Source organism: Lacerta agilis, chromosome 1 (genome assembly GCF_009819535.1).
Source record: "Lacerta agilis isolate rLacAgi1 chromosome 1, rLacAgi1.pri, whole genome shotgun sequence".
NCBI lineage: Eukaryota > Metazoa > Chordata > Lepidosauria > Squamata > Lacertidae > Lacerta > Lacerta agilis.
In genome coordinates this window covers 95,965,035-95,985,840 of record NC_046312.1, presented here as the reverse complement: position 1 = coordinate 95,985,840, position 20,806 = coordinate 95,965,035, and the positions used below count along the sequence as shown (strand labels likewise).

The 20,806-nt window shown below is 40.2% G+C and overlaps 1 protein-coding gene across 1 annotated transcript in view; it reads left to right on the top strand.

Moving 5' to 3' along the window:
- LOC117046728 (von Willebrand factor D and EGF domain-containing protein-like) overlaps positions 1–20,806 on the top strand; it is a 165,346-nt gene that overhangs the window by 124,022 nt on the left and 20,518 nt on the right. Inside the window, 4 exon segments of the mRNA XM_033149089.1 lie at positions 3,580–3,675; positions 7,001–7,096; positions 9,444–9,539; positions 10,871–10,966. Coding sequence (XP_033004980.1) covers positions 3,580–3,675; positions 7,001–7,096; positions 9,444–9,539; positions 10,871–10,966 — 384 coding nt within the window.

Genomic DNA, 20,806 nt, shown 5'->3' with positions numbered 1-20,806 from the left:
TCTTGTTCATGTACATCCATTTTAAATAGTGATTGCACAGCAACAGCTCTTGATGGGACTGTGATCAGTAATTACATGAAACTCTCTAATGACGTCTGTGGTCTGTTTTGAACAGGTTGTTTCTCCCTTAATTGTTTAATTAGGTGAAGTAAAAAACCGAATGTAGCTTCACCTTCATCAGAACACATCCAGAGTAACAAGATGAATGTTGCATAGGCTGTTTCATTTATGCTAATCATAGTTTCAGTAATAAATCTACCGTTAATTTTTATTTTATTTTACATAAGCTGTTTGTATTTCTGAATGCCAAAATAAGTGCAATCACACAGCACTGATTTTTGCGAGAATCCCAGATGTTATGTTGGAGAGGCCTGCAAATATGGCCTGGTGTTTTATTTTTTAAAAATAAAAGTGATTTTTAAAGATCTGCAAGTTTATTTCGATGTAAGTTACACTTAGTTCAGTGAATTAACACTATTTGAGTCCTTGAGCACATTGCATTTATAGTTTTACAGGCCTAACGTGATGATTCTTATCACGTCATCTAATTGAGAAATTGGGTGGAAGTGAACTGAGCCATTCAAAAAAAAAAAAAGGTAGTGGTCTCAACATGTTTGGGAGACTCACTAGATACAAGAAGACAGTGTATTAAAGAGTTAAATGAAAATGATTATTTTTTAAAAAAATTAAAAAAACCCGAAGTCTAGAAAATATCTTGGAGCTTCCAGGTCTTGTGAATGTTGTTCGCAGTTGAGCAGATAAAGATAAGAAATGCTACAGTAACTTCCCACTCCCATCTCCATCTGGATATAGAACTTACCTATGTTTCTTTTCCCCCTGCTTTCCCAGCCAAAACAATGGTCAGTTCCATGGTTTTAGCATACCTGTGCTTGGGTTGTAGCATGTCCATCCAGAAACAAAAGTCAGCAGTATAGAAACTAGTTTTTTGCACTTTCCTTGTTCTTGTATAACATGGAAAATGTGACGCATTTATTTTAGATCCTTAAACTTTTTTCCCCTTACTAATACAAGCTCTATTGTTTTTCCAGTGCCTGTTAAACACATTCCTTTTTCAATAAGCCTTCTAAAATGTTTATCCCAGTTGGTATATGTTTTGGATTTCAGTTGATTCTTTGAATGTGCTCTTGTCGTTTCAGACTGCTTATATAGAGAGAATTGGTTTTATATATGTAACGGTTTTATGTATGTTATTAGATTGTGTGTAGATTGACCATTGTGGTAACCTGTGGGGAGTTTTGCATGGAAAACTTTGGGCTGGAAATGTAAATGAGCCTTATGCTTTCCCAATCTAGAATGATAAATTAGGGGTTATCTGAAAATTGAGCGGGGTTATCAAGAGGTGAACAGAGGAGTGAAACTTCCTCTGTTCTTTGCCATTTTAGCTGACATCACTTCTGTTTCATATCTTTGCCCCTTCAAAACCTCCCCCCCCCATTTCACCCCTGTAACTTGCATTTTCTTATATTAAACAGGAGTCTCCTTAGGCTCACAAGAGATGCCTCCCCATTCTCAGCAATTTCTGTGTTCTCACATTAAAAATGGGAAATCAAACATTGTGGTGACCATATCATCACTCTCTGATATTTAAAGGCCATTGAAACAAAAAAAAAAGCATTGAATCCTTATATGGTGGAAATAGTTTGGAAGAAGCTTTACTTCGATATATATTTTTTGCAATAAAATTGTCAATTTGCTGAAATAATGTTCTCCTTATTACTATTTTCTGCCAACATAAGAAAATGTGAGCAAAAATGGGTCATTTTATTTTAAAAAAAATAAGTTGTGGAGAGTTTGTAGGATGGGAAGAAAATTGTCACATAAGAGACATGAACAGGCTTTGGAAAGCCATTTAGTACTAAAAAAATTATTGGTGACAGCTTGCTAGTTATACTTTATATATCTTTCTTATGTTTTCTCTAACCAGGATGTTCACTTTTCAACTCTGGCTTCCTAAAAGCAGCAGATTTCTTTTAATTTCATATTCTGTATAAATGTGTGAAATAATAGGTGAAGTGATTTGGCATGGGAAGTGAAAAATTGCAGTGCCCTTCACAATTTAAGTTATGATGAAAAGAGAAAGATGACTCACAAAGAGAAAAGAAATACATAATACTTGGTGAATTTTATGCCTTACAGGGACATGTGACACTAGTTGTTAAAATAGCTAACAATTTTCAGGAACATCCCCACCCCAATATGACTGACTGTATCACTTCGTAAAACAATAGCGGCTTCGGCCATATACTATGATATTATTTGGATGGTTACTGATCTGCAGCATTATATAAAATGCCCATCTTCTTTTCATTTAATGGTAAAAATGCTGAATTTGTTGCAACTGTTTTAGGAAAGCTTTAGGTGGATTTCACAGAACATTGCCATTACAATTAATTTTTTTCTAAAGTTTGTACTAATCCATTCAGAAGCACAGAACTGTCCAATTATGCTGATCAATATGCAGAAACCAAATACTGTTGCAAAGAGGGGGTGGCTTCTCAACTGGGTTTGTACCTTAAAACAGAGTAGTAGTATGCCTAGTAAGATGGGTCCACCAAAATATTAATGACTTCAAGGACCTTGCAAATGGATGTCAGAATACAGGCACCTGAAACTTGAGAAGGAGCTGAATTTCCCAGCCCAACTTACGCCTTTAAAAAATAAATTGATTAAGCTGCAGGTCTTTCTGAGGCTTTCAAGGTAGGTGGAAACCAGACACAAATTATTATTATTATTATTATATTATTATTTATTATATTATTATTATTATTATTAAAAAGCTATCATGGCAGTTCACAAGATAAAAACACAAATAAATAATACAAAAACCAATAGCCCCCTCCAAAAATAACCCCCTCTCTCACAGTAGCGCCCCACCCTTTCATAATTCTTCTGCTTCCTAGTACATATAGTACAATAGAACCCCTGGGACAGTGTTCTGGGAAAGGAAAGGAGCAATTGTACCATCTAGCAAGCTGAAATGCTTCCCGGGTTGAACAATTGCCTTAACGTCGTGCTGAATTGTTCCCTTCATTTCTAAGACACTGACTCAAAAGCTATTTCAGATTGGGCAAACATGATATGTAAAGATGCACATCTCTGCTCATTTTTGGGTGGGTGGGGAGTGGTATGGAGATGTTTCATATTTGCTTCTGCCATCTGTTTTATTGGTGTTTGGCCTTAATTTTATGGTGCTGATTGATTTATTGTCAATTGTGATTTTAATGTTATTGTTTTCTCCTCGCCTGGAACTCTTGAGTAGGCAGACATCAAATCGCAAACAAATAAATATGGGCAATTAGCACTCTCGTAATGATTCTGAAATACTGGTGTAACCTTCAGATTCTAGGAGGTGGTGCTGACACAGCTATTGATGCCCTCTCTTCTAATCATTGACTTGTGCTGTTACTGCGATCTTGAAGGTTCATATTTTGCAGTCATGGAATATAGAAAAATGCTATGTGAGAATAACAGAGTACAGGTCACTGGGGCTCCTGATTGTAGCTAACCTGTTATACCATATCAAATCTCTAATTATCTGCTTTCTGTATTTTAATGTAGCAGTTTGTGATCCCTCATGTGAGAATGGAGGAACATGCATCACTCCAAATATCTGTTCCTGTGTTTATGGATTTGTGGGTCCTAGATGTGAAACACGTATGTGCATCTTTTTTATTTTGCCTTTCTTGAATTTAATTATTTTCTTTGTTGTCATCCCTGTATTTGAAGCACATTATCCTAGAATGCAGCCTACGTTTAATTTTCATATGTGCTAGTGGACACTGTGATAGGGCCATGCTGTTCATCTGACCTCTGCTTGATCACATCACTGCTGCTTACTGGGAGTTAGAGAGGAAGTGGTGGTGGTGGTAAGGTTGGAATTGTGCAAACACACCAGAAGAAGCGGCATATTGGCTCTGCTGGTACATTTGCCCTGTTCCAGTCTCACCAGTACCTGGTGAGCAACAGCAAGATGACTGAAATGAGGCATCTTCGGTAGCAGCACACAGCTGAGTAGCAGCTACAGTCTACAAATATATTTAAGTCTGAATATCACCCCTGTGCTGTGGTTTCCTAAAGTGCATTACGATTATATAAAAAGTCTGCCCACCTTGCTGTGCATGAGCACTGATAACAGAAGACTTGTGTACAATAATGCTTATGGAATTCAAGGCTATGCAAGCAAATGCAAAATACTCAAGAGAAAATAAAAAGTAGCAAACTTTGTCATTAAGGTTAAAACTATTGTTAAAGGTGGTTAGCAAAATAATCTGCCTTAGAACAAAAGCTGTCTATATTACCGTTAAACCACAAAATGTGTATTATAGTGTTGTAATGGCACTCTTTGCTCTGTGTTTGAACACTAGGTTACCCAGGATGGATTTTTAAAAAAAAAATATATATCCCTGCGCTTATATTACTGGAATATTCAAAAAGTGCCTCTGTATAAATCCTTTCAAAGTAGTCTATAATTCAACAGGAAACAAAAGGAAGTGACATATCATTCTCATTTCAGTTACAGGTGGGTAGCCGTGTTGGTCTGCCATAGTCAAAACAAAATCGAAAATTCTTTCTGGTAGCACCTTAGAGACCAACTGAGTTTGTTCCTGGTATGAGCTTTCGTGTGCATGCACACTTCTTCAGATACACTGAAACAGAAGTCACCAGATCCTTAAATATAGTGGGGGAGTGGGGAGGGGTATTACTCAGAAGGGTGGTGGGAGTGGGTGATAGGCTGATAAGTGTGGAAAACCTGTTGACGACTCTAAACGGCTGCAGTTAGTCTTGCAGGGAAATGCAAGGGGTGAGATGGCTAAAGATGGCTTTGTTATGTATAATGAGATAAGAATCCAATGTCTTTGTTCAAACCAGGTTTCTCCATGGTTTTAAGTTTGGTGATTAGTTGCAATTCAGCCACTTCTCTTTCCAGTCTATTTCTGAAATTTCTTTGTATTAAGACAGCTACTTTGAGATCTTTTATAGAATGTCCTGGGAGATTGAAGTGTTCTCCTACTGGTTTCTCTGTCTTGTGATTCCTGATATCAGATTTATGTCCATTTATCCTTTGGCGTAGGGTTTGGCCTGTTTGTCCAATATAGAGAGCTGAAGGGCACTGTTGGCATTTGATTGCATACACAATGTTGGAAGATGAGCAATTAAATAGTCCTGAGATGGTGTGTTTGATGTTGTTGGGACCAGTAATGGTGTTATCCGGGTTTATGTGGCAGCAAAGTTGGCATCTGGGTTTATTGCAGGCTCTGGTACCAGTGTCCATGTTGAGTCCTGTTTTTGTATTATTGTGGGTGAGGAGCTGTTTGAGATTGGGTGGCTGTTTGTATGCGATGAAGGGTCTTCCTCCCAGAGCTTGAGAAAGAGAACTGTCATTGTCTAGGAGAGGTTGTAGATCTCTGATGATGCGTTGTACTGTTTTAACTTGGGAGCTGTATGTGATGACTAGTGGTGTTCTGTTATTTTTTTTTTGGGTCTGTCTTGCAGCAAGTTCTCTCTGGGTATCAGTCTGGCTCTGTCGATCTGTTGTTTAACTTCATCAGGTGGATATTTTAGTTCTAAAAAGGTTTGCTGTAGATCTCTTAGGTGAGAGTCTCTGTCTGTAGAGTTGGAACAGATGCGGCTGTAACGTAGGGCCTGGCTATATACAATGGATTGTTTGGTATGTTTGGGATGGTAGCTAGAAGCATGTAGATATGTTTGTCGGTCAGTTGGTTTACGGTATAAGGTGGTGTCTATGTGTCCATCCTGTATTTTTATAGTAGTGTCCAAAAAGTGTATTTCTTGCATAGATTGGTTCATAGTTAGGTTGATGGTGGGGTGAAAGTCATTGAATGTCTTGTGGAAGGTGTCCAGGGTCTGTTGACCATGTGTCCAGATAATAAAAATATCATCAATGTAACGCAGGTACAAGAGAGGTTTGAGTGGGTAGGAGTTTAGGGAACGTTGTTCTAAATCTGCCATGAAGATGTTGGCATACTGTGGGGCCATGCGGGTGTCCTAGACAATGACAGTTCTCTTTCTCAAGCTCTGGGAGGAAGACCCTTCATCGCATACAAACAGCCACCCAATCTCAAACAGCTCCTCACCCACAATAATACAAAAACAGGACTCAACATGGACACTGGTACCAGAGCCTGCAATAAACCCAGATGCCAACTTTGCTGCCACATAAACCCGGATAACACCATTACTGGTCCCAACAACATCAAACACACCATCTCAGGACTATTTAATTGCTCATCTTCCAACATTGTGTATGCAATCAAATGCCAACAGTGCCCTTCAGCTCTCTATATGGACAAACAGGCCAAACCCTACGCCAAAGGATAAATGGACATAAATCTGATATCAGGAATCACAAGACAGAGAAACCAGTAGGAGAACACTTCAATCTCCCAGGACATTCTATAAAAGATCTCAAAGTAGCTGTCTTAATACAAAGAAATTTCAGAAATAGACTGGAAAGAGAAGTGGCTGAATTGCAACTAATCACCAAACTTAAAACCATGGAGAAACCTGGTTTGAACAAAGACATTGGATTCTTACTCATTATACATAACAAAGCCATCTTTAGCCATCTCACCCCTTGCATTTCCCTGCAAGACTAACTGCAGCCGTTTAGAGTCGTCAACAGGTTTTCCACACTTATCAGCCTATCACCCACTCCCACCACCCTTCTGAGTAATACCCCTCCCCACTCCCCCACTATATTTAAGGATCTGGTGACTTCTGTTTCAGTGTATCTGAAGAAGTGTGCATGCACACGAAAGCTCATACCAGGAACAAACTCAGTTGGTCTCTAAGGTGCTACCAGAAAGAATTTTCGATTTTATTCTCATTTCAGTTTTAGTAACAAATGGGCTGAGAAAATTTCCATAGCTGCTCTGCACAATTTGAAGCAAAAACAACAACACACAAACCAGTACTTTGTACTTTGCTCAAATAACCTTGGTCTAATTTGTTTTTTTAGTGGTATGTAATAGGCATTGTCACAATGGTGGGAAATGCATTGCCCCGGATGAATGTGAATGCAAACCTGGATGGAGCAGCCCTTTGTGTGAGACAGGTAAAAATGTACAGCAGAATCCTTTATAGCTTAAGGGTGCAACACCCTCACTTGGAGGAAATGCCCATCCATCATTTGTCTAGATCCAGCATGTACTTCTAGCAGAGCCCCCCTCTCCTTCTGTGTTGTCTGTTTTGAAAAAAATCAGAGGGCTGATTGGCATTGTTTAAGCTCCACTGTTCAGTCTCCTTATGGTTCTGACTGCCTAATTTATATTTATAACCAGATTTGACATTATATCACATGTTTATTGTGAGTGAGGGACAAAAGTCCCTTTAGACACTGTTTCCTGTCCCTCTGATCTGGTGACACCTATCCTATAAGTAGTTCTTGCTCTTGCTCCAGGATCTCAGATGCCCTTGACTATTGTGGGACTTGTGCCACTCCCACTTGCCACTAGTTGAACGTCACAGTCTGTTGGCTCTTTCTGCCAGTGCATAGGAAATGCCATCGAGAGCTCAGGAACTGTAGCATGTAGTTCTTGAAAGACCATGTTGTATAGAGCATCTCTCTTTGGTTCTACAAGTCCTAGAGCTACCTGTAGAAGTGTTTGGTGACTCCCTCTTTTCCAGAGAACCTGGAGTTCACTTGTCAATATTGTTTTTGGTAAGGACCACCTGAGCCCATACATCCCAGTTCTATTGTTGAGATCTTCCAGAGGGGCACTATTAGTTGTTCCCTGTATTACAACGGTCTTCCAGAAGATATTGGAAGGTGTCCACACTTTTGATTTTTAGGCATCTCCTGAAGACTTTTTTTTTTTTTTTTTTTTTTAGCTCACATGGATTCAGGGATTTGCAGCTATTGAATTTTATTTTTGATTAACCAGTCACTTGAGATTTTCACACACACACACACACACCCCTGAAAGTTCACATACAATAAAAACATTACAGCACCAGGCCTTTCCTTTAAAATACCGGTAAGTGGTTATAATGGAGAAGAAAGTTCCAAATGGCTGATTGTGGCAAACAGCTGATTCTGTAAGTTCACCCTATCTGTACTTATTAACCAGTCACTTTATTGATTATCTGATGATTATTTTTTCAAACAGTGCTTAGTGTTTTGACATTGTAAGCCACCCGGATACAATGGTATATAAATACTTGTATAATTAAATAAATTTATTTATTTACAGGAGCGTCTGTTGCAGTGGGACAGTGCTGTACTACCAGCCTCCCAGCTGTGTCGTTGCTGTTGCTTGCTGAGACAATATGGGGGCAGGCATGGTGGGAAGGTTGAAGGTGCACAGAAGCAGCAGCAGCGTGAATCGGGTGCACCTGCCAGTGCCCCCATGCAGTCCTGATCTTGCCACTACTCTCTCCCTGCCCCAGTAAGCAGTAGCAATGCAGCTGTTAAGAAGGTGGCATCACAGCATTGTCCCCCTGCACCGTACATTCCTGCTGTTATACTGTTGATTGGTTTCAGGAAATCTCTGGGACTGTTCGATTGCTGTCTTTTTGCAGCCCCTGCAAATCTTTTCTGCAATAATAGTGTGTTCGCATTTAGGGATAAAAGAGACACACATTTTTTATTAACGCACTTGAGGAAAATCAGTTTCAATGGCAATTAAGTGAACCTCACTTTCTCTAGATTGTGCCCATAGAGTGCTGTCCTGCATTGTTTTTTGCCCCACATATAATGCTCATGGATTTCAGGGGGAGGATTATGCATGCTGAAATGAACATCTTATTCATATAAACTACTAAGCCTGTCGCAAGATGGTTTGTTTGGAGCAAATGACAAATATTGAAATGCATGTTTATAAACTCTCTCATTTGATCCACAAACCAATAAAACAAGCCTGGGTTCTCTTAGGGTGTTTTTGTCCAATAGGAGACCAATATGATTTGTGCACACAAATGCCAGTTTAAGTGGTTTATAGATTTTCTTGACAGACTCCTCAAATCCTTTACAGCAATTCTAAAATGCAATGCACACCTCTTATGTGCTATGAACAATTGAAGTTATGTCAGCGTATGGAAGATCTCAATAGCACCACATTTCCAACAAGCTGGGAAAGCCTAACTTGCTTACACCAATCCCCCTTCCTCCACTCCACCCCCCAAAAACCACTGATCAGCCATCCAAAACTGCCCAAAGAGGAACACATTATGCCTCAGGAATACAAACCCACCTGAGAGAAAGATTACAAAACAATTGAAATAAAATACACTGCTGGTATGGGGTGAGGGAGATGTCTTGATTACGGTGAAGCATTGTTTTAGGTGCCATTTTGGATCATGACCCTTGTTTAAAGCAAGGATTCTCCATTGTTTATGAAATACCAGGAATAAAAATGTATGGTTGTCTACTAATTAATGCATTTCTCCTCAATTGTATGCAGCTGTTTGCAATCCTGTTTGCCTAAATGGTGGGACCTGCATTCGGCCAAATACGTGTGCTTGTCCTCATGGTTTCTTTGGACCTCAGTGTCAATTCGGTAAGATGGAAAAAATAGAATCCCACTGGTGAAAATATGCCTTTCCTCTACTTTAACATCTCAATCAATTATTTGCTACATCCACTTGCATCACAGTTTTATCCAGAACAAGTCACCTACCGTGTAGCTGGCATATTGTTTAGAGGATGTGTAGAATAATGCCTCAACTGAAAGCTGTGTGATAGGTTAAAGCATTCTATACTTTCTCTTCTGCAACAGAGTAGAATGTGTGAAAAATATATTGAATGTACCATTACAAACGGATTTGCAATGTGTAATTAACTGAACTTCAAAGTATATGTTGGCAAAATGTTACACAGTGTAGAAGACAGCATTTTATTATTCCACATCCCAGTATGTTCACAATTATAGGAAATAGTCTGATACTTACCCACATTAATCTAAATTCAGTGTAAATGAGAAGGACAGACTATAAACTACTTCTTCTTCTCTTCTTTATCAAGGGCTGAACTTTCACTAACTGAGTTGTTTTGACACCCATAGAAACAGTCTAGCTGGATCTTTTCTTCTCTTATTTGGGGGGGGGGCAGAGGCACTGATATAAACTTTTGGTTACAAATGCATGCATATTTTCCTAATCTTAACCTGATCTAATCACAAAAAGACTGTGTTTGCATGTCACAGGAAACATTGTTCCCACTTTACTCCTCCCTGCTAATGTGTGAGAGCAATCAATAGGTTTTTTCTGCCATAGATGTTTTATTTACTATACAATTTCTGACATATATCATTCTGTCCTATTTGGTTTTGTGCATTTGTAGAACACTGCCAAAAAAAACAAAAAACCAATCTTCACGTGGTGTTATTGACTAAGGCAAGATTTCCCAAACTTGAGTCTCCAGCTCTTTTGGACTACAATTCCCATCATCCCTGACCATTGGTCCTGCTAGCTAGGGATGGTGGGAGTTGTAGTTCAAAAATGGCTGGAGATCCAAGTTTGGAAAACCATGAACAAGTGATTTGCGATGGAGTTTTCCCTCACAGGGTTTTTCTTTCAGTTTGGAGAAGGAAAGATGGATTGGGAATATGGCATGGGGGAGAGAGCCCTTTGTGTCCAGGTCATATCAACCACAGCACCTCAATTAAGTGTGAAAACATCATAATTTCCCTCTCCCCCAATGCCACAGCAACTCTTATGGCTAGAAACAAGCAGCTGTGGAAACATGAACTACACGAATCTGGAGTCTTGGATATTATTATTCTTGCTGGTACTGCACTCCATAGCATCATGCTGCCTAGAGATTATGCTGCAGTTCCCAGTCACATTAGTAGTGAGGCATTTACTTTCTTTCTTTGCTTTTTCAAATTAGCTTTCTGCAATCCTCCTTGTAAAAACAATGGACAGTGTATGAGAAACAACGTGTGCTCCTGCATGGAAGGTTATGTTGGAAGAAGGTGTCAGAAAAGTAAGGTGTTTTTTTCCACTTCTCTTTAACTTTTCAAATATATCTGCCTTAGAAATGCATTATCACCTAAGGAAGTTTCTTATTACCAAGCATGTTAAATAGGACATTTAGCTTGGATTAACATACTAATCTTCCATTTTTATATCGTGGCACGTATATTGGCAGCCTCACTACAAAAGGCGGTACATCCCATTACCAGAGGTTTGCTTAGACCATATCCCAGTGTATTAATGGCGCTATCATGGCATCAAAGAAAGGGAAGAGCTTAAGCCTATTTTGTTCTGATCTTGTCTATGTATATGTTTAAATTCATTTCAAGCGAACTGAGCAAATCTGCAGGGTGAGATGAGCTAATTAGATGGCATTAAACTTAGTGAGGAAAATTATTAAAGCCCAATCCACAGCCTCTGACGAAGACCATCTAAAATGTCACTGTGCTATCTTTCTAGCCTAATTAATACAGTTAGCTAATAAGATTTTTGCTTTACTTCTTTCTTCCTATCAGTCATAATTCTCTCTACACCTTAGCATATCTATTCACATTTGATTCCCGTAGTCTTCTGGGAGATTTGTTATTTTGGCAGTTGTACAAATTCCACAGCAACTTCCTATGTCTGTCATACAGGGAATTTAAGACAGGCAAAAATTCATTCTCCCAAACTTCTCTTGACACGCACATAAACCAGCTTGAAAGTGGCAAGGAGGGAACTGTGAAGCAACCACACATGGCATGAAAAGGCTGTATATTTCCAAAGCACTTTTAACTTTCAGACAAAGAAAAAAGCAGTTCAGAATACCCTTCCAGCCATGCAATCTGCCTTATTCCCCATACAGTATTGCATTGATTATCCCTTCAGCTGAGAGAACAAGGAAGCACCATCCTTGCTTTGTTGCAAAAATACACAACTAAATAGAAACCCATGACTGGAAGAACCTAGAAGGAAGAATGGTGGGGAGGGCAGAGATAGACAGACAATGCCTTAAGTTTGCCTCTAACTTTTAAGGTTAGGGTACATTAGAAAAGTGCTGTTTCTACCTTTAAAATATATTGCTTCCATTTCTCAAAGCAGATCAGGCAGTATTGTTGCACTTCTACCTTCTCATGGGAGGTACTGAGTCAACAGCTCTGAATAAACATGAAATGTTGATATGTTTCCCTCTCTTTTATCTAATTGTACCTACTTACACATTATTGCTTCTCTCAGTTTACATGCTTTCAGGATATTGAGTGCAGTCAACCAGTTTTCCTTAGAGAAGACCTAATGAAGGTAATGGACCTAATTTAGTCATGTTCTGCAATTTAGTGGGTTGACTCTGAGGAAAATTTAGTTGAACAGGATAGCTCAGCTTGTAGACTCAATTCAGGGTTGTGGGTTTGAGCCCCACGTTGGATGAAAGATTCCTGCATTGAAGGGAGTTGGATTAGATGACCCTTGTCCATCCTTCCAACTCTACAATTCCATGATTCTATGAATACTACACAATTACTAGAATATTTTCCTTTCATTTCCTGTAGAAATATTTTTTATAGAAAGGTCATTAGTTCAGAATAGTTCAGATTTAGAATAGGCAGCCATCAAAGTATTTCTGTGTCTAATAAACCAATACAGAAATGGTTTGTGGCCACTCAGTAACCATGAAGTATATTTGGCATGCAAGCCTAGATTAAGGCTAGAACTACACATGAGTTGCAAAAACTGGTGCAAGCATCCAATGGGTATTTCAGGAAGAGGTAATTTGGAAGGGCTAAATGTTAGGGGAAGGAGCGCTTAACCCTTGTCTTGCTTTCTGTTTCTCCCCCTGCAGCTTCTATTCTTGTTTCCGCGGGTATATTTGCCTTCACAAATATGCATTTGATACCCACAGGGATGCAAATCATTTGGAGGCTGATGTGAAGGGGGAGTGATCCTGCTTAGTGACGGGCCCTTGCTTTGTGCAGCACTACAAAGGTTCCCAAGAGCCAGCTGGTTGTCAGGCACTTTGGGAGCTGCACAAAGTGATATTTGGGCAAGCTCCACCCTTACCAGCTGTAAGGTGCATGAGTATGGCTTTGTGGGCCAAGTGGGGAAGCCTGGCAAGCCAAGAGGGACACACAGACCATAGGTCCCTCATCCCTGCCTCAGATGCATGGAAGTCACTTGTGAAAAGCTGACTCCCATGCCACGCAACTACAGTAACATCTAACAGCCTGGACAGCTCAGCTGGTTAGAGCATGCTGCTGATAATGCCAAGATTGCAAGTTTGATCCCCGTATGGGACAGCTGCACATTCCTGCATTGCAGAGAGGTTTGCTATATGATCCTAGGACTCCCTTCCAACTCCACAATTCTGATTCTGTGACCCCTATTCTAACTTTTAATGCACTGTTGTATTCTGTATTATCCTTTCTTTGTAATATTTTTAAATCAAGTGAGCTTGAAATGATGACCAATTAATTTCTTATTATCACCTTAAATCGAAAGAACTTTAAGCACAAGGAGGGCACAACAGTGAGAGATGACAATCACCCTTCGTTCACTTATCAGTTTGTTGAAGTGCTCCGCTTATGCCCTCGTTTCCTTCCTTCCACAGCTTACTTGTTTGTTTTAGCTTTCTATGGAAACTTTTCTGGGAGCTGCCGTTGCGCAAGGCAGAACATATTCTTCGCCGTGTCTCTTGTCATTCAGTCTTGTTCTGTCGTTGTTTTGCTATGTCTTTAATTTTAAATAAAATGCATTCAGGTTGAAAGTGGATGTTGATTGTTGGTGTAAACAAATATAGCGCTGGAGCAGGGCGGTTGGGGGGGGTGTTATGTAAATCACACATCTTGGATTGGCTGGCAGCTGAAGTGCAGAGATTTCAACACTTTATGCTTGCTGACAAACAACCACACTGTGATTATGCTATCCAGACCCTTGCAAGCAAAATGAAGAGGATGCCAGAGCTGACAGCAAAATGTATGATTATGCATCAGTTACTGTACAGGCTCCCTATATTCTGCTTGCTGAGAATTCCATTATTCAGCATCCACACAGGGCCAAACAACAAAAGCTCTCTTAAAGAAAATGCCTTTCATGGCAAATTATATATCAGAACAATATTTAGCCATACTTCAATTTTAAAGAAATAACACTACTTGAACATTGATTTATTACACTCTTAAAGCAGGGGTCAGCAGCATAATGCTTTTTCTCTAGCCTATGGGCTTTTCTCTCCCTGCCCCCTGCAATGTGAAGCTGTGGATTGTTTTTTAAAGAGGAAAACATACACAACACTTTGGGCGTAAGTTGGAGAAACGTGGCATATAGGCTTTACAATGCTTATCCTCATAAAGTCTTGGATTTAGACCAGCATAAGCTAAACAGACATTTCTTAAGTTGAAGTAATGCACAATTATGACATAGCTCTGTACTTTTCAGTTAGGAACCCATGACCTGCTAGTAGAGCATAAGACTCTTAATCTCAGAGTCAGTCATGGGTTCAAGCTCCATGTTGGGCAAAAGATTCCTGTATTGCAGGGGGTTGGACTAGATAGCCCTCATGGTCCCTTCCAGCTCTACAGTTCTATGATTCAATGATTCTACAAATATAGACTTCTTCCAGCTTAGTAATACGTCAGAGTAGCCTACAGAAATGAATGGATGTATGACTAACTTCAGTCTACTGATTTTAAGGGGTCTGCTCTGAGTACACAATGTGCCGAGAGCTGAAGTAGTAACCCAACCTTTTGAAGTCTTTTTTTAAAAAAAAAAACCTCCAAAATTGAGTGTCTTCTTTTGCAAATATGGTTCCTGAATAATTTTTAATGAAGTGGAACAATTATCTGCAGAAATATCAAGAAGGTTTTTTTTTTTTTTTACATCCTTAATACATTAAGGTGTGAGACACTAGTTCCACAATTCACTCCATCTAAAATAAGCTAGTTGGAGGGGGGTTAGTACTTTCTGGTTGGGATTCAGAGAAAGGTATGAGGGGAAGCTCTGCAAGGTGAGCCCCATCCTACATTAGTGCTCACTATTTTAAATTCCCCGCATTTCCTAGTTTATCCAGCATAGGATTGTAGAGTTGCAAGGTCCTCTGAGGGTCAGCTGGTCCCACCCTCTGCACTGCTGGCATCTCAACTATATCATAGCATTGATCCAGTGCAATGTGGCTGCTAGCTTCACATGACTACCTAGGACCACCATCAGGAGTTGCGTGGTTCCTGGTAGATGATGTTAGTCCTATTGGGATTATCAGCTTTCTCTCATGAACAGCAAATATATGAGAACTCGGACCACAGATGTTGGTTCCTCAGCCTGTTACTGACATGTGTTTAATCTTCCTTTTGTGGTGAAGGTTGTTCTGAAGCTTCAAATGCAACTGTTGTCTGATCCTGTGCCTAGCCTGGCATTGAAACTGTACTTGTGCCTCTGAGTGATAATCTTCATTGGAAAGTAGCGGCAAAACCATGCCTTGCTGAATGCATTTGTTCTTGATGACTCTTGTCTAATGTGGAATTCAGGGCCAGCCCTACCATTCAGCAAAGTGATGAGGCTGCCTCTGGTGGCAGATGCTTAGTAGTGTAGAGTCCACACTGTCATTTTGTCATGCAGCCTGTTCTGCACTCCCTAAACCAGATTGCTGGCCTCGCATGCGGTGAAGGACTCTACCCACCTGTCACTCTGCTCAGCTTTCTTACATGGAATGGGGGAAGCACCATTCTGCAGCAAAATCTCTGCAGCTGGCCCTGATGGTATTGGTGACAAATTTTTAAAATAATTTGTAGAAACACTGGTATTGGTACTTTCCTGTAACAACTGTGTAGTCATCTTTACTGTGTGACATTGTTTTCATTGAGCGTTTGGTGCTGAATATTGGCTAAGGATGTTAGCCACAAGCCAAGAACTAAACGCTTATCATCATCTCTATCATCAACCATAGCAACAATCCATAAGAACGATTACAACATAGCCATTAACGTTCAGACAACACAGATTATTAAAACATAATATAATCAGCAGTAGAAAACAAACAGTAGTGAGGTTAAATTATGTTTCACATTTAAAAAGCCCTAGCAACAATAGAACTGAAAGTTGTTCTACATTTAAAAATAAGCTGAAAATCTCTGATGGAAAAAAGCAATTTTGGATAGGAAGAGCTCTCCAGAGCTGTGGTTGTTGTTGTTCAGTCGTTCAGTCGTGTCCGACTCTTCGTGACCCCATGGACCAGAGCACGCCAGGCACGCCTATCATTCACTGCCTCCCGCAGTTTGGCCAAACTCATGTTAGTAGCTTCGAGAATACTGTCCAACCATCTCATCCTTTGTCGTCCCCTTCTCCTTGTGCCCTCCATCTTTCCCAACATCAGGGTCTTTTCCAGGGAGTCTTCTCTTCTCATGAGGTGGCCAAAGTACTGGAGCCTCAACTTCAGGATCTGTCCTTCTAGTGAGCACTCAGGGCCGATTTCCTTGAGAATGGATAGGTTTGATCTTCTTGCAGTCCATGGGACTCTCAAGAGTCTCCTCCAGCACCATAATACAAAAGCATCAATTCTTCAGCGATCAGCCTTCTTGATGGTCCAGCTCTCACTTCCATACATTACTACTGGGAAAACCATAGCTTTAACTATACGGACCTTTGTTGGCAAGGTGATGTCTTTGCTTTTTAAGATGCTGTCTAGGTTTGTCATTGCTTTTCTCCCAAGAAGCAGGCGTCTTCTAATTTCGTGACTGCTGTCACCATCTGCAGTGATCATGGAACCCAAGAAAGTGAAATCTCTCACTGCCTCCATTTCTTCCCCTTCTATTTGCCAGGAGGTGATGGGACCAGTGGCCATGATCTTAGTTTTTTTGATGTTGAGCTTCAGACCATATTTTGCGCTTTCCTCTTTCACCCTCATTAAAAGGTTCTTCAATTCCTCCTCACTTTCTGCCATCAAGTCCTCACTTTCTGCCATCGAGCTGTGGTACCACTGCATAAAAAGCTGTGTCTCTTTTGCTCATTCAGTGGATACTTTAGGTGGCACCAACAGCTAGACCTCTAAAGTTGATATTAATTCATAGAAGCAGGAGTATGCAGTTGATATGTTACCTAAGCCACTTAGATTCTAGAAGATTCCACCACAATGATATATTGGTCTATCTATATAATTCCTCCTGACCAGATGTTACCTGCTTTAGAAGATTCATTTCCTCATGAGCAGACATTTATCTGCAGCCAATCTACCTGGACAACCTTGATCCACCTTGATGTACTTCAATGTACCTCAAAAGCTTGACAGAGGTACATGTCCACAGGGCACCTGATGGCATGTCCATTCATACTGCAGGGTGTAGGTGGGAATAAGCCTCCATGGTGCATGCAGGGGAAACAATTGGGCAATTAATTCTGCATCTGAATGAGAGATTGTCCTTTAGTATGAGGTTTTAGTGATAATACTGCTGCCACTGTCACCTCAAGTAATATGGTACGGGAAAACACTTTGATGGCAAAATATCTTAGATCAGAAATGAGGAGGCTGTGGCCCTTCCTGTGTTGTTGGACCCAATTCTCATGAGCCCCAGCCAGTGTGGCAAATAGAGATTATGGGGGCAGTTCTCCAGCAATATCTGAAGGGCCATAGATTCCCAGCGCCTGACTTAGAGGATGTGGAGAGTACAGCTGGATACTTTTAAGAGTCCCCTTTGTTGTGTATCATTTTGGCTGATACCTGAAGACAGTTTTCTTTTGCACTTTGAAAAAAAAAAAAATCCCTCAAGGAAGGGTATGGTGGAATCTTGAAAAAGTCAACATTGAAGCCTAAAAAAGAAATAGTGAACTCATTAGCCTTAAAAAAAAAACAACAACCCACAAATAATAATAACTTGACATTTGGATGATTGTATTTCATAACAGCTCAGAAGCGAAAATAGCAAATGAAATGCACCACAAAACCACTGAAAGACTTGTCTCACAATTTTGTGGAGTTTGTGGTTCTGAACATTCTTAATATCTGTTCACATACTGCATGAGGTCCTTTGGGGAGCTGTCAATCAGATGTTAGTTAAGAATTCTGGTACCTCTCTTTCTTTTATACAATGTACCTCAATCACTTTAGTAACACATCTTCTGATAAATGATATCAAAGAATGGTATCTTATTTTCACCAGTTACAGGTAGGTAGCAGTGTTGGTCTGCCGTAGTCGAAACAAAATAATAATAATAATAAATTCCTTTCAGTAGCACCTTAGAGACCAACTAAGTTTGTTCTTGGTATGAGCTTAAGTGTGCATGCACACTTCTTCAGATTCTTCAGATGCACACGTTAAGAGTCGTCAACAGGTTTTCCACACCTATCAGCTGATCACCCATTCCCACCACCCTCTGAGTAATACCCCTCCCACTCCCTCACTATATTTAAGGATCTAGTGACTTCTGTTTCAGTGTATCTGAAGAAGTGTGCATGCACACGAAAGCTCATATGAAAGAACAAACTTAGTTGGTCTCTGAGGTGCTACTGGAAGGAATTCTTTTATTTTTTTTTTTATTTTCACCAGTTATGGTTAAGGGCTGGTCATATTTAATATAAACTAAATAACATTATTTAGCTGTTGAAAAAGGTATGTACCTTAGCTATGGATCCCTTTACTAATGATGTATTTTTCATATGATTCTCTGCTGACCTAATCTGACCATTGCAGTTGAAGCACTTTCCCCTTGAAAATGAATCAAGAATACACGCTGTCCTATCCTACTATTCAATCATTTATCATTATTTTTTGGCATTACCACCTAGCAGCTGTATCTGATACATTTGATTGTTTGGCTGGTTAAGAATATATTGCTTGGAGGTACTTCTCTTGCCTTTCACTGAGGTGGGATAGATTGTTGAGGTCAATTTACCAGCCTCTCGGGGCAAAGAAATCCAATGTTTCTAAAACTGTATCTTCCTAGTCAGCACTGCAGCATAGTCCTGTTCTACCCTTATCTCCAGTATTGCTCAGGCTATGTGATGACAGGTAATTATTGTCCTGGGGCTAAACAGAATCTAAATTATAGTTTCAGGAAAGGTTAGTTAAGTACATGGACTTTCAGTTCTTCTGAAAGGGTCCAGACAAAAGGAAAGGGCTTGTAACTGACACCAGGAAACTGAGTTAATATTCTCCCTACTCAGGATTCCTCATTTTGTTTCTTATAGCTAAAATGAGAGGTATTAAAGTGAAAAACCTGTGGTCCCTTTGTGCTAATTATGGTCTAATGGAAAGGGTAATCTTATTAAAAGATACAAGATGTTGCAGTATGCAAGAGAGATGAATCATGACTTTCTTAGAATACCATGTAAAGCTCAGCATTAATAGTGTTCACTTCTTTGTCTACCTATTTCCAGTGCCAGTTAGATCAAATGGCAAAACTTGCATTGCCGTTGCCAACCTAACAGACCATTAATACCACAGGTAAAAGGTAAGGTAAATGACCCCTGGACAGTTAAGTCCAGTCAAAGGTGACTATGGGGCTGTGGCACTCATCTCGCTTCAGGCTGAGGGAGCCGACGTTTGTCCACAGACAGCTTTCCGGATCATGTGGCCAGCATGACTAAACCACTTCTGGTGCAACGGGATATTGAAGGAAGCCAGAGCGCATAAAAATGCTGTTTACCTTCCTGCCACAGCAGTACCTATTTATCTACTTGCAATGGTATGCTTTTAAACTGCTAGGTTGACAGAAGCTGGGACAGAGCAACGGGAGCTCACCCCGCCACGCGGATCCGAACTGCAGACCTTCCAATCGGCAAGCCTAAGAGGCTCAGTGGTTTAGACCACAGCGTCACCTGCGTCCCTACTTTAATACCATAGAAAGCTAGATATTACATGATGATCCACCTTATCTGGAATAAAACTCAGAGGTTTCATGTAGATGTTAAACACAAGTGGGATAAAATTGAATTATGAGGCACCCCACCACCACCACCATTAAAAGCTCCACAAGGCTGAAGAGCACTCGCCCCTCTACAAACAGAACTCTTGGAATTAACCAACTATGCAATTATTTGGGGGAAGCCATGACGTGGGTGGCGCTGTGGGTTAAACCACAGAGCCTAGGGCTTGCTGATCAGAAGGTCGGCGGTTCGAATCCCCGTGATGGGGTGAGCTCCTGTTGCTCAGTCCCAGCTCCTGCCCACCTAGCGGTTCGAAAGCACGTCAAAAGTGCAAACAGATAAATACGTACCACTCTGACGGGAAGGTAAATGGCGTTTCCGTGCACTGCTCTGGTTCGCCAGAAGTGGCTTAGTCATGCTGGCCACATGACCCGGAAGCTGTACGCCGGCTCCCTCAGCCAATAACGCGAGATGAGCACCGCAACCCCAAAGTTGGACATGACTGGACCTAATGGTCAGGAGTCCCTTTGCCTTTTTATGACTATTCAAAGTGGTATTATAGTGTTTTAAATGTATGGTGTGATTGTGGCTATAGTCAAATCTGATTGGATTTATGGCATTGTGATTGCATCATGTTTACCACTTGGCTGAGATTATCCATGTCACTATTCTCAGAAACAGGAAGATCCAAACTATACCACCAAAGCACTAGCAAAAAGTGACACATTAGGAGATAACAGGAATGAACATGGAAAAGAAAGGGGAGAATTGGGGCATTAGTTCAGCCCCTGGAAAGCAGTAATTCAGCCTGGACATTTGTTTCAGTCCTAACAACAATATACCAAGAAGTTCTGACAATTGTGCTTTTGCTCTTAAGCAGAAATTAAACAAAACAATTTATTGGAATCTTTATCTCTACCACCTACTCTTTTTAATACTTTCCTAGTTAGCAATTCTTTTTTTCTGCTAAAGGTTATTTTTCCTCATTATCAACAACAAATTATTTTTAAAAATGGAAAAGAATTT